General features: G+C 33.8%; 1 protein-coding gene across 6 annotated transcripts in view; it reads right to left on the reverse strand.

Annotated features, from left to right (window-relative positions):
* Positions 1–13,353, reverse strand: part of TAOK1 (TAO kinase 1) — a 137,760-nt gene that overhangs the window by 54,084 nt on the left and 70,323 nt on the right. For 5 of the 6 annotated variants that reach the window (XM_045199370.2, XM_024565241.3, XM_053912089.1 and 2 more), the window contains 6 exons: positions 11,299–11,370; positions 7,636–7,737; positions 6,284–6,329; positions 5,622–5,718; positions 3,562–3,675; positions 907–998 (listed from right to left, as the gene is read on the reverse strand). In XM_045199370.2, coding sequence (XP_045055305.1) covers positions 907–998; positions 3,562–3,675; positions 5,622–5,718; positions 6,284–6,329; positions 7,636–7,737; positions 11,299–11,370 — 523 coding nt within the window. Of the gene's footprint in view, positions 1–906; positions 999–3,561; positions 3,676–5,621; positions 5,719–6,283; positions 6,330–7,635; positions 7,738–11,298; positions 11,371–13,353 lie in introns of those variants that run through there. The other variant, XM_024565243.3, reaches the window with a different exon arrangement.

Raw genomic sequence — 13,353 nt, forward strand, 5'->3', positions numbered from 1 at the left:
TGACTATAGGTTTCTGTTTATATAAAACAACTTGTATTTTAAGTCTTTTTTAAAAGAAGATTTTATTTATTTATTTTTAAAGAGAGAGGAAGGGAAAGAGACCGAGAGGGAGAGAAACATCGTTGTGAGAGAAACAGTTGCCTATCACACGCCCCCAACTGGGGACCTGGCCTGCAACCCAGGCACGTGCCCTGACTGGGAATTGAACCGGTGACCCTTTGGCTCGCAGACCCATGCTCAATCCACTGAGGTATACCAGCCAGGGCTGAAATATTCTTGTAAGAAGAAAACAAGGAAAGGATATTGGGCTGATAGGAGGGGTGGGGAAGTATGGGGAATCAAAAGCAAGATGTTCATCATCTTTAATTACAATGACAGTTCAATTACCCACCTGGCTCCCTTAGAGTGGGAATGTTAGTAAAGTTATGATGGCCCAGTGCCTTAAGCATAGTTCCACTTATGGGCCACAAAATATAATGTGTGTATAAAATCAACACACTACATACAATATGATATGCAGCCTGGCATCTACTGCTCATACACCATTCAAGGTCATAAATATCCTAGGTAGAGGTAAATAATTCATGAATGCTTTAGAGACCTTACATAGATGGTAAGTCTAGTAATTACATACATATTCTAGGCGTTTAACAAATAGTCATTAGTGTTAGACATAGATATTTCAAACGTAAAACCATAGTGGAAAATTACTTTAGACCTAATTTAACAGAGCAAATATAATATGCCTAATCTAATTATGTATGAAAATTAACAAGTCACCAAGGTAAAAAATGTATTATTTCCCTTAGTAACTGACACAAAAAACAAAAACCTATAATTTCGTACAGAGATTGAGGTAAGACACTGATTACATCTTACTTCTTAGTAATAAAAAAGAATGCTTACCTAGTTCAATACATGTTATTCCAAGAGACCATACATCTACTTTGCCATCATACTGTCCTTCATCCATAGCTAAAATTACTTCTGGGGCCATCCTAGAACATAAAATATCATTTAAATTAAAGTAAAAATAATGCACACCATTCATTAAAATATAATGACTATCTACATGGAGAATACTTGTGTGAATTGCAGACAATATTTCTGGACACACAGATTTTTATGATGGGAAATGAATGCACTACATTGTGAGGAAAATATTTCCCACTGCAGAGACAGCGTGAGACGCATTCTCACTATTTGTCATGATCACGTAACACGCATCCTAAAGGAAGGGCGCCACAGAGCAGGGCTGTATTCTGCACCTGTTCAAGTTTGAAGATTCTAATACTGTCTATCCTTTCGGCCAGTGGTGGTCTCTGGATCCCTTTATAAATGTCTAACTTTTATTAGAAATATCAAATTCCGTCATTGCCAGTGAATATCAGCAGTTATTTTCTTTGAAATTACAAACTCCATTTATTTCAGAAAACATTTGCGACAATAACCAGCACTAAATAACCACAGTTTGTCAGTCTTTCTTTCAAATAAAAATAGTATTTTGTGATAAAAGTGGCTAGGGAAGCTTGCAAATAAAACAAACAATAATCAATCTTACATGTCTTGGTTATGAAATGAAACATTAATTCATTATCTTCAACTAGAGTCTAACATTTTTGACGGTACTTTCATCTCATACTTCATTTGCACGTACAGTTAAGCACAGATAGACACTTCAGTAAGAAGGCACCCGTGTGTGTGCCCATGCGCAAAGACATATAAACATGTGCCTAGTTACTATGTTCCAAATACACCACATACAAATTAACAGATATGTAATTAAAATATACTTTCAGTTATTAGTAATAGGGTGTTTCCAATGTGTTCTTTAAGATGCTGAACTAAGTTTGGAAAATTACAAAGTTAAACTTTTTTATTGCAGAACTTTCCAGGGCCTTTTAAATATCTAATATTCACAGGAACTACTATAAAGGACACATGGACAAAATCAAGGGGGAGGGTGGAGGTGGGGGAGGGAGGTGGGTTCAGCTGGGGTGGGGTGGAGGGATGGGGAGAAAAGGTATACAACTGTAACTGAATAACAATAAAAATTTTTTTAAATGACAAAAAATAAATAATAAAAAAATAAATATCTAATATTCATCATTAATTTCTAAAGAGGAGAACCATTAAGAAGTATTATTTGCTCACAGAACCTGTTTTGTATAGAGGGGAGGGAGACTCTATCTAAACTAGGGTCCCCATAAAAATTTTTTGTTCTTCTAAAGTAGTGGTCTTCAATATTTTTAATTAATTTACCTCCAGCGAATTTATAAAACCTATGTTTCTCCCCTTGAACATTTTTGAGTTTATATCTAAATTTTATAAGTTTAATAGTTGCAAAAGATACAATACACAGCACACACATTATATTGTATATGTGCTCTAAAGACATTTAAAACTTGGAGCTGCAGAGTTAGCTCAATTTATCAAAAACCACTATGTAACTTAATTGGCAAAGCCAGTCTTCATGGTCATATCAATCAGTCAAATCAGAATAATTTCTGTCAGAAAAAATCTGACTTCATTTCCCAATATATATAACATGTTAACATGTCTCCATGACAACTATCTCAGTTATGAATTCTACTTTAGAAAAAAAGAAGGGAGGGAAGATAATTGGGGATAAAGAAAAAGCAAGGAATCAAAGGAACTGCAAGGGAGATGACGGGAAAGGCACAAAGCCTTACCAAGAGTGTGTGTCCTGACTCTTCAATACTTCTCATAGACACTATATATTCTGAAATTGTCCCTCTGGTGTTGCTTTGCGGCTTTTATATCCCAGGGCAATGCATCACTGTAATATTCTGGATGGGTAAAAAGCCTTTCTTTTATAAAGCAGGAGGAGATTTGAAAGGTCCGTGGGGAAGAAAGATGTAGTGGATCTAAGAACACTCTCAGCATACACAGAGAAAGAGGACACATATGGATAGAAGTTGAAGATCTGGAAAATTATTCCCTTCAAATTTGCTGACATTAATACTGAATTATTTATGGTTAAAATTACATGATGTCTAGAATTTGCTCCAAAATAACTGAGGGATGGAGAAGAAGCAGAGAGGAGTGAGTGCATAGGGTGGGAATGGCCATGGGAAAATGGTGTTAGGAGGAATGACTGGTATGTGAGGCTTTATTATACTCATGTTGCCTTTTATGTGTGTTTGAAGTTCTCCATAACAACATATAAAAATCCTCAAAACTCCAAATTAGCTGTAAGATCATTGATATGTAGAATACACCTAAAGAAAACACCAATTTCCACTTAGCATTTCTATCTACTTCCTACTTCAATTTTTATTGAATTTTTTCAATCCCACAGCCAGTATATAATGCAGATAATAGTAAGAAAGAAAATATGAAGGTGCAGAAGGAAGGAATGAAAAAATAGGGGATGCAAGGGCAGCACCCCAAATCTATACTTGAAATTGACTATAATGCTTAAAGTTAAACATGTCTAAAATAGCACTGTATTTCCAGGAAAAAGACATGTGAAAAAAGTACAAGCACACATTACCTATTTCTATTATGAGGATCACTACCAGATAGGATTATACTTACCAATATGGCGTTCCCACAAAAGAATTGGCAGGAGATGCCATGGAAGCAGATCCAAAGTCAGCAAGTTTCACCTGGCCTGGTTCTGTCAGAAGAATATTTCCTGCTTTGATATCTCTGGGTTTAAGGAACACAGAAAATTATTTCTTTTTCTTTCATTAGATTGTGTTGAAAATGATAGAAATCAAATAAAATTTTGTAAAGTAGGCAGGGAGATATCAAAATAATGAAGTTCTAGTATAATCTCTCAATTGGGACAGTAAGAATTAAGATCCAAATTAGAAAAGAAAAAAAATACACATACATATATAGGAATAGTTTTCTAAAAGAAGACAAAATAGCAGTAAAAACAAAAGATAGACTATCAGGCAATTGGAGCATTTAGTTTATATTTGAGTTCTTATTTACTGGCACAAATAATGGCTTTAAAAATAGAATTTAAGCAGCTGACCACTTCTGCATAAATGAAAAATTTCTGAGTACCTCACTTAATGGAAAAAAAATTAAAAACCTCATGGCCAAATCCTCATTATTTAATTTTTAAAAATTTGAAATTTAAGTATAGTTGTTATGCAATCTTGTATTGGTTTATTAGTTTCAAGTGTATAATATAGTGACTTGACATTTTTATAACTTACAGTGTGATCACTCAACTAATTCTAGTAATCATCTGTCATTGTGCAAACTTATCACAGTATTATTGATTATATTCCTCTTCCTCTTTTCACCCACCCTCCCACCCCCTCCTTTCAGGTAAGCATCTCTTTGGTGGTTGTGTCTGTTTTGTTTTGTTTTGTTTTAGATTCTACATGTAAGTGAAACCATACAGTATTTATCTTTCTCTGCCTGACTTATTTCACTGAGCATAATACCGTCTGGCCCATCCATGTTGTTGCAAATATGCCCCTGATTTCTAAGAAAGGATTGTCCATATCATTTCTAAAGCTTGGCATAATTCACCTTACATAATATGGAATGAAAACTGATATATAAGGATAATGTAATATCAATGATCCCAAATTTACTTTCAAGCTTTTCTAAATCGGCAAACATACCATACACACAAACCGAGAAAATGATGGATATTTATACAAGACTGTATGCCCAACAGGTACCATAATTTACACTTAAACTTTCAAAAAAGAAAAACTTTATTTCCAAGCACTTGTCAATTCTTACTATAGTATCGTAATGGATATAATACTGAATCTATTGTCCCTCCATTTTTTTTTTCCCCCCAATGGAGAGGTACTTTGAAGTTGAGAAGACCTTAGGTTCTAATTCCATCTTTTCCATATACTTACTACCATGTGGATTTCTCTTGGACCTTACTATCTTCACTTAACAAAATGGTAATTCATGAACTCAAAATGACTCTACGATATAGCTTAATATGTATTGCCTGGTTCACATACATAATCAAAAAAATGTTAATTTCCTTCTAAAACAGGCAAACCCAATACCAATGCTAAGTATGCATTATAAAATGGTTTGATCTGAAAGTTACTATCCATTATGATAGATTATCAAGGGTTAATATTCAAAAGGATTAAAAGTCTTAAGTGGCCTTTATATGTCCATGTTATGGAATCAATGGAACAAATATGGCATTATCAGTTACTAGGAAGACAAAAGATCTAGGATTAGTCCAGTTTAATCTATCTGGCTTTATAAGCTTAGGGAAATTAGTCTCAAATTGGTGCACTAGTTTCTCACCTATAAAATAAGATTATATAATTCCTAATGTCCTCTGCAGTTTGCAAATTAAATAATTCTAAAAGTTATTTTTCTACCCCAAATCTATAAAGTACATATACTTCAAAAAGTCCAGCAGCATGTGTAGACAAAGATAAAAATTATACTAAGCAAAGAGATCAATGTATTCAATGTATTAGTATGTTCTTTTTAAGGCATGGACAATCTAAAAAAGATGAGTTCATAAGATTCTGACATGCTTTTGTTTGGGTATAACCAATAAAAATTTCAGGGTTAATGAGTTCCGGGGTTGATAAATGCAACAAACCATTTGCCTGTTAATATATGATAATTTTCAACTTACTTACCTATGAATCATAGTATGAGAATGTAAGTAGGCTAATCCCTGGAGAGCACCATGTGTAATTGCTGCTATTTCCAATTCTTGTAATGGCTTTTTGTGAACTTAAAATAAGAATTTATTTGAAAATCATTACTATATAGAACATTTCATTTAAAGTAATAAATATACATATCTGATACATATGGGGCAATTTTTAAACACTAACATTTAGTAACAAGGGATTTGCCTCCCAAGATATAAAACAAGGCTACTGAATGTTATACCTAGTATTAATTGTGCCTTCCTGTTTAAGTAGAGGTTACAGCCAATATTCCTCCAAGATAATAATGTTTAACAATTATTTGGTGATAATAAAAACAAAAGTAACAAAAGAGAAGTTTTCCCTTTATTCTCACGTATTTTCATTCTGAACCAAAGGAACAGATCAAGCTGAATGACAAAGAATGCAGAATAATGCTTGTTAAAGGCATAATGAGAAAAAATGCACTTATGTTATGCTACTACATTACATTAAGTGAGGATAGTGCACACCATACTGAGAATCTACTGTAGAAAAGGTTATGGTTATCAATCTTTAGGAAGGTTTTTACATCTTCCAAGAAATCTCTTACTGAATTCTCATTTTGCTAATGCTTTTTTTCCCTTTAATAACTAAAGGAAACCTACCTTCCAGTAAATCTGAAGCAGATCCTAAACAATATTCCATTACAAGCTATATGGGAAGAAATATTATAAAAGCATTAAAATATATTATTGAAAAGAGTTTATTTGAGATCATATAAATTCACCAAGGAAATCAAGAAGATAGTTTGAAGTAAAACAAACTCTAGTTATTTTTTACCTTAAAAAACAATTATTTATGTAGTTAGCAATTTGTTAAATGTATAAAGTTAAGCCAATGATATATTAATCTTTTATAATACCAATATATAATTGCTTATACAAGATCTATGTTTCATATATAATTACTAAAGTTATGAAAAAATATACATATTTTGTTATTATTAACCTAGAGTAGCAATACTGATTGTTAGGAAGCAAAAAACTGCCCTCTGGGACTATATGCACACAGCTTAGGTTATTTAGAGTTTAAAGTTTCATTTAGAGCAAACACAGAGTACCTCCTACATGCCAGGTATTTTATATATATTAACTAATTTAATCCTCACAACCACCTTATGGGGTAGGCCCTATTATTTCCTTGTTTTACAGATAGAAAACCTTGAGAGACCGAGAAGTAACCAGCCCAATGTCACTGCTTTTTCTCTAACCACAGCCGCCAGTTTAGGAGTATCACCACAACAACCAGCAAAATTTTAACCAGGAAAAAAACTGGATAAAAATGCAACAAATATTACAAATCTAAATCTAACTTCAGTACACTAAAATGATAATTCGCTATGGGCTTCTTAATTATTCAAAATAAAGGGTCATTCCTGTTTAAAGAAAATTTAGCCTTTCTCCTAAGAGATACGGTTATTATCCCTATACCACTGTAGGATTACTACCCTATCACCTCAGTGGTCATAGGGTAAAATTAATCTCCATTTCTTGTAAAAAAGTGTCTCAGTTCTCTACCTTTAGTATTATTTACTCAGCTAAGGAATTACAATCAATTTAAATTTCACCAGGATGCACCAAGCCTTCACCAAGAACTTTGTGGTAAAACAGAATATAATATATTTATGTCAAAAAGATGTAATAACTTTCATCCTCGAGTAATGGAATTGTTTTCACAACGTTTGGGAAACCACTTAGTAGTTTGGTAAACTACTAACAATGTCAGAGGACATTTTACCATGCACATAAAGGTCAGCTAAATCTCTACAGTAAACTTGCAAAATTTCTTATTGTCTAGGAGTATGAGTTCTAGGAAAAGCTGCTCTTCCTTTTTCAGTATGAAATAACATTTCAAGGTGTTTTTTGCAAGCTTCACATAACTATTTTGAGACATTATTAATGTAATCAATTCTATGTCCAAACCCACTAAAATTATAGCAAGGGGAGCAGACACCTACCCATGCTGTGTGCTCACGTAAATAGCAGCCTTTATATTCTATACTGTTGGGATGTTTTATTCTTTGTAGAAACTTGACTTCCTTAATAATATCCTGCCATTTCTGTGGAGAGTAAAAAAAATAAAGGTAAGAATTATGAACAGCTGCTTTTCCTTAGAAATTTATATAAGAAAAAAGAAATCACTAGATTAATGGTTAATGATCACATAAAACTTTGCTTGATTTATAACATTTAAATTAAATGTCAAAATAATAAATTTAAAAGGAATTACATTCATATGGTTTACAACTCAATTATGTAACTTATAAAATTATTTCATTCAAAGTAGGACCAATTTTAGTTTGATAAAATTTATTATCAATAAGTCTTATTAAAATTTTACAACCACACAACACATGTTAGTGAAAACTATATACCATATTTGGAGATTTTTCTTCAAAATTCAATTTCTCCTTTCTTATCTGCAGCTTTTTTGACATAATTTATACACCATAAAGTTTACCTATTGTGTTTTTGGCTTATATCTTCTACCAAATATTAAGGCTTTGTTTTTTTTTTTAACTTAAATGAAGTAATTACTCTGAGACATAAATTTGTAAATGCACTTTCTAAAATGCTAGTAACAGTTATTACACAGGAAAGTTCACACAGAAAAATAAGTGCGAAAACATTTTCCTACATATTTTACTAGGAGCTTTCTTCATTGACACCTCCCAAACATTACAGACAAACCACTGGCAATATACAATATATTTAGGCCATATCCTAAAAAAAGTTACTCTTAAGAAGCAAGCAGGGAACTCTAAGGGACCCAACCAGAGCTCTGGCCAGGATGATCTGTTTATTGGTTAGAGAGCCATCCCAGTAAGCCAAGGCTGTGGGTTTGATCTCCAGTCAGGGCACATATAGAAGACAACCAATGAGTGCATAAATAAGTGGAACAACAAATCAATGTTTCTCCCCGCTCAGGTCAATAAATAAAAAGTAAAATAAAAAAATAAAAAATAATAATAATAAAGGACCCAACCAGATCTCCTTGGTCTATGTATGAGCTTAATGGGCATGGGATGGGAAGCAGGAATCTGTTTTTAGTTGTTTTAATTTTTTAAAACTTTACCACCGACGTGGGCCATATTTCTAAAGTCAGAGAAACTAGCATAAGAGAAAATTTTAAGAAATATCTTGTACTAGAATTTAATACCATATATCTCCTATGGTTTTTAACAAGCCTTCAACAAAATGCAGCAAAATAGGTACACAGTGTTTTATACAAAATGTGTAAGAAATAAGATGCTAAATTCAGAAAATGTTTCATGGGCTTTAAATTTCAAATCTGAATGCTCTGGGAGGCAAGCTCTCAAAACAAACAAAAACCTGTATTTTTTAAAGTAAAAAAAACTTTCATGAAGGACACTAATATTAGATGTAAAAAGATAATGCCCTACATGAGACTTTTTGTTCTACATGTGACTAATGAGAGTCCAACATAGCCCAAGTCTTCCTGTGAAAGCTTCCTGTGAAAGTTCTACTATAGAATGCTGAATAAAATTAGAGTACACTTGTAAAAAATGGAGGGTTTTTTTGGAGTTTAAGGAATTTTTAGGACTTTTTAGGTATCAAAATAATGGAACATTGACACAATCATAATAGTGTCATCATATCCATAGTATGATCACAAAAACAAGATTTAACATAAAATGAAGAGATTTTAAAAAGATAAAACCAAAAATCTTTAAAAATTAAAGACTGATGCAGAAACTCCACCTCGAGGCATACCCTCCAAAGCACTGAAAGCTGGGACTCAAAGAAATATTTGTATACTCATGTTCATAGCAGCATCATTTAACAGGGGTGTCAAATTCCTTTCTACTGGGGGCCACATTAGCCTTGTGGTTGCTTTCAAAGGGTTGAATGTAATTTTAACTCCTTAATAGTTAAGGAGCAGTTACATTATACAGTCCTAAAATTATTTTTGTCCCTTTGAAGGCTATCGTGAGGCTGATGTGGTCCCTGGTGAAAATGAGTTTGACACCCCTGATTTACAATAACCAAGGGATGAAGGAATCCAAGTGTCCACTGACAGACAAATGAATGAATAGATAAACAAAATGTGGTGTTTTATACACATACAGACATACACACACATATGAAAACACATAAATATTATTTAGCCTTAAGGAATAAAATTCTGACACATGTCTGAGCTTTGAGGGCACTATGTTAAGTGAAATAAGCCCACCACAAAAGTACAAATACTGAATGATTTCATTTATATGAATTAACCTAAAGTAGTCAAATTCATAGAATGAGATAGCAGAACGGTGATTTCCAGGGGCTGTAGGAAAGGGGGAATAAGGAGTTATTATTTAATGGGTATAGAGTAGGGGTCCAACCCCCCAGGACACAGTCCCATGCCTGTTGGGAACCTGGCTGCACAGCAGGAGGTGAGCAGCAAGCAAGCCAGCAAAGCTTCACCTGTATTTACCGTGGCTCCCCATTAGCTCCCCATCACTCATACTACCTCCTGCAGCATTAGATTCTCATAGGAGTGCGACCCCTACTGTGAACTGCCCATGCAAGTGATCTAGGTTGCACATTCCTTATGAGAATCTAATGCCTGATGATCTGAGGTGGAGCTGATACGGTGATGCGCTGGGGAGTGGCTGCAAATACAGATTACCATTAGCAAAGGGGTTTGACTGCATAGAGACCACAATAAGTCAATTATTTGCAGTCTCATATGAAAAAACCCTATCAGTGAATGGCAAGTGACAATTAAGCTGCATCTGCTGGCAGTCTTTAAAGTCATCTGCCCAGCCTCTGCCCCAGTCCATGGAAAAACTGTCTTCCACAAAACTGGTCCCTGATGCTAAAAAGGTTGGGGACTGCTGGTGTAGAGCTTCAATTCTGCAAGATGAGATGAACAAATTTCTGGAGATGATAGTAGTGATGGTTGTACAGCAATATAAATGTCCTTAATGCCACTGAACCATACACTTAAAAGTGGTTTAGATGGTAAATTTTGTGTATTTTGCCACAATTTAAAAAAATTTTTTTTAATTAAAGACAGACACATCCTATACAGATTTAGAAAGTACACATTTTATAAAATAATTTATGCAATTAAATATAATGTCAAAAGAACTAATCAGAATATTAGCAAACTAAAGTATATTCAAGGTAGTATCAATAATCTTATATTTTGGCTTTTCAGGTTATTACACACTGCCTGTTTTTCATACTAGATATATATTGCCTATAGTTTAAAGTTTGTTTAAAACAACACTTAAATAATCTCTAAACCATTAAAAAATTACATATATTTACTGTCAAATATCTTATTTTAGTTTATTATTTTAGAAATTGATAATCCCTCTATGATTACGATAGAGTAACATATTAAGCCACACTTTAAGAAATAAAGGCAGGGAGCACAAACTGGGAAGCTTTGGGATGCCAGTAATACTATTTATGGCTCTAGGTATAAGTTAAATGGGTACATTCAGTATGGGAAGAAAAATTCACTGAGATATACACTTAATATTCATACAATTTTCTTCATGTATGTTATAATCCTTGGAAAAAATTTCCACCTACCCTAAATTAAAAATATTATGTCTTCCTCAACATACCAGCAAGAATGTATGTATTTGACCACCTACCTCGGTAGATTGCTTCCCACTGTAAGACATTTTCTTGATAGCCACCACCTCATTGGTACGCACATCTCGTGCCTAACAAAAAAAAGAAACATTGTAAAAATTAACAGATTAAATCTGGGCAATCATTTCTCTGACAATAAAAGCATTTATAGACTACCATGTCAAAAAGGACATAAACACTTTTTTTAAAGAACATTAAAAATTAAAACCATAATCAAATTTATCAAATTATCCAAAGTAGACGGTACTCTGGAAAGAAAAAAAAGCAGGTTTAGCTTTTGAGCAATCTAGTTAAGAGGAAAAATATAGAAATATAAATAGTACTATAAACAAAAAGACAAAACAAGACCAGTATATACAAGTCTATGCTAATAAATTTTAAAATCCCAATGAAATGAACAATTTTCTAGGAAAGAATTTAATTACTACATCTGATCTAGAGAACACAAAGTGAGCAAAGCAAACAATGGTGGTAGATTGAAAAGAATACCAATGAATTACATTTAAAGTAGTCTTGAATGAAAAATAGTTTGACCAGTGAAAAACCTTCCAGGACATAAGGGGGGAAAAAAGAAAGCCATGCTATTATATTTAAAAACTATGTTTCTTTAAACTTATTGATTTGAGAGAGAGAGAGGGGGCAACATTGACCTGCTGCTCCATCTACTCATGCATTCACTGGTTGACTCCTGCATGTGCCCCCAACTGGGGGTTAAAGCTGAAACCCTGATTCACTGGTGTGGAAGCTCCACCAACAAAGCCATCTGGCCAGGGTTATGGTATTAAATTTTATGAAGCCAATATAACACAAGAAGTAAAACTTCACAAAACAACACAAAATAGAAAGTGAGGTACCAATTTCATTTTTAAATATAGATAAGAAAATTCTAAACAAAATTTAAAACCCAAATATTTCAGGGCATTAAAGAAACTTTCATTTGGATAAAACAGTAAAACTTTAATCACAGAAAAGATTCTGATAATAGGAAAACATTTAATAATTTAACACATTTCTTAAAAAGTCAAAGGGGTGTATATATTGATATACACATACACAAAAATGCTGGGGAGATATATAGACATATATATTTATATAGTCTGACCAGAAAGTATCCAGTTATGCAATATGAAAAATAGAGACATTCATTGAAGAAGATACAAGACACAAGAAACACTATACATAGAACAATGATGCCTCGGTCCCCTTCAAAGTAGGCACCTTGGGACCTTGCACAATTCTCCCAACTGCAGCACGATGTTCCTTCTGCTCTGGTAGCAGAAGCCATGGAATGAATTTTGTCATGACGTGTTTCATGCCAAGATCCTGAGTCAAAATCTTGGACAGAGCAGTTTTTGGAATGCCCAAATCAGTTTCTAGTTCTTGCACCATCAATAGCCAATCTTTATCAATTACAGCCCCTACATTTCAACAATCTCAGGTGTTCTGCTTGTTGCAGGCCTTCCATAAGGTGGATGGCTTTCAAGAGATTCTTGATCATCTCTGAAGCATTTGTGCCACACTTTTATTTGCATTGCACTCACTGCAATTGTCCCCAAAAGCCTTCTGAATCATCTGAACAGTTTCTGTGAAGGAATGTTCAAGCTTAACACAAAATTTGATGCAGATTTGTTGCTCTACTCAGTCATTTTGAATGTGACAGCCACACAGTACACATGCTCAGTGAACGGCGTCTACCACCCCCACTGACTAGTACAGTGAAGTCATCATTATTCATGCATGCGCATTCCAATCTACTCTCCTTTGCTGCCAGGTTACATTGATGTTGCGCAAACTGTTCTTGTTATATTAACAATGCCTAGACTTTTTCTGGACAGACCTCGTATATTTCATACATACACATACATATATACAAATACACACACACACACACACTCAAAAATGCAGGCAGATCCCAACTCTAAAAGTTATTTGCAGGGAAGGCCAAAATCTAAGGAAGCCTAAATTAGAAATGTAATTCTGCCCTGGCCAACTACCTCACTTGGTTAGAGGGTCATCCCAATACGTCAGGGTTGCGGGTTCCATTGCTGGCCAGG

The sequence above is a fragment of the Desmodus rotundus genome, chromosome 9 (assembly GCF_022682495.2).
Source record: "Desmodus rotundus isolate HL8 chromosome 9, HLdesRot8A.1, whole genome shotgun sequence".
Classification (NCBI taxonomy): Eukaryota; Metazoa; Chordata; class Mammalia; order Chiroptera; family Phyllostomidae; genus Desmodus; species Desmodus rotundus.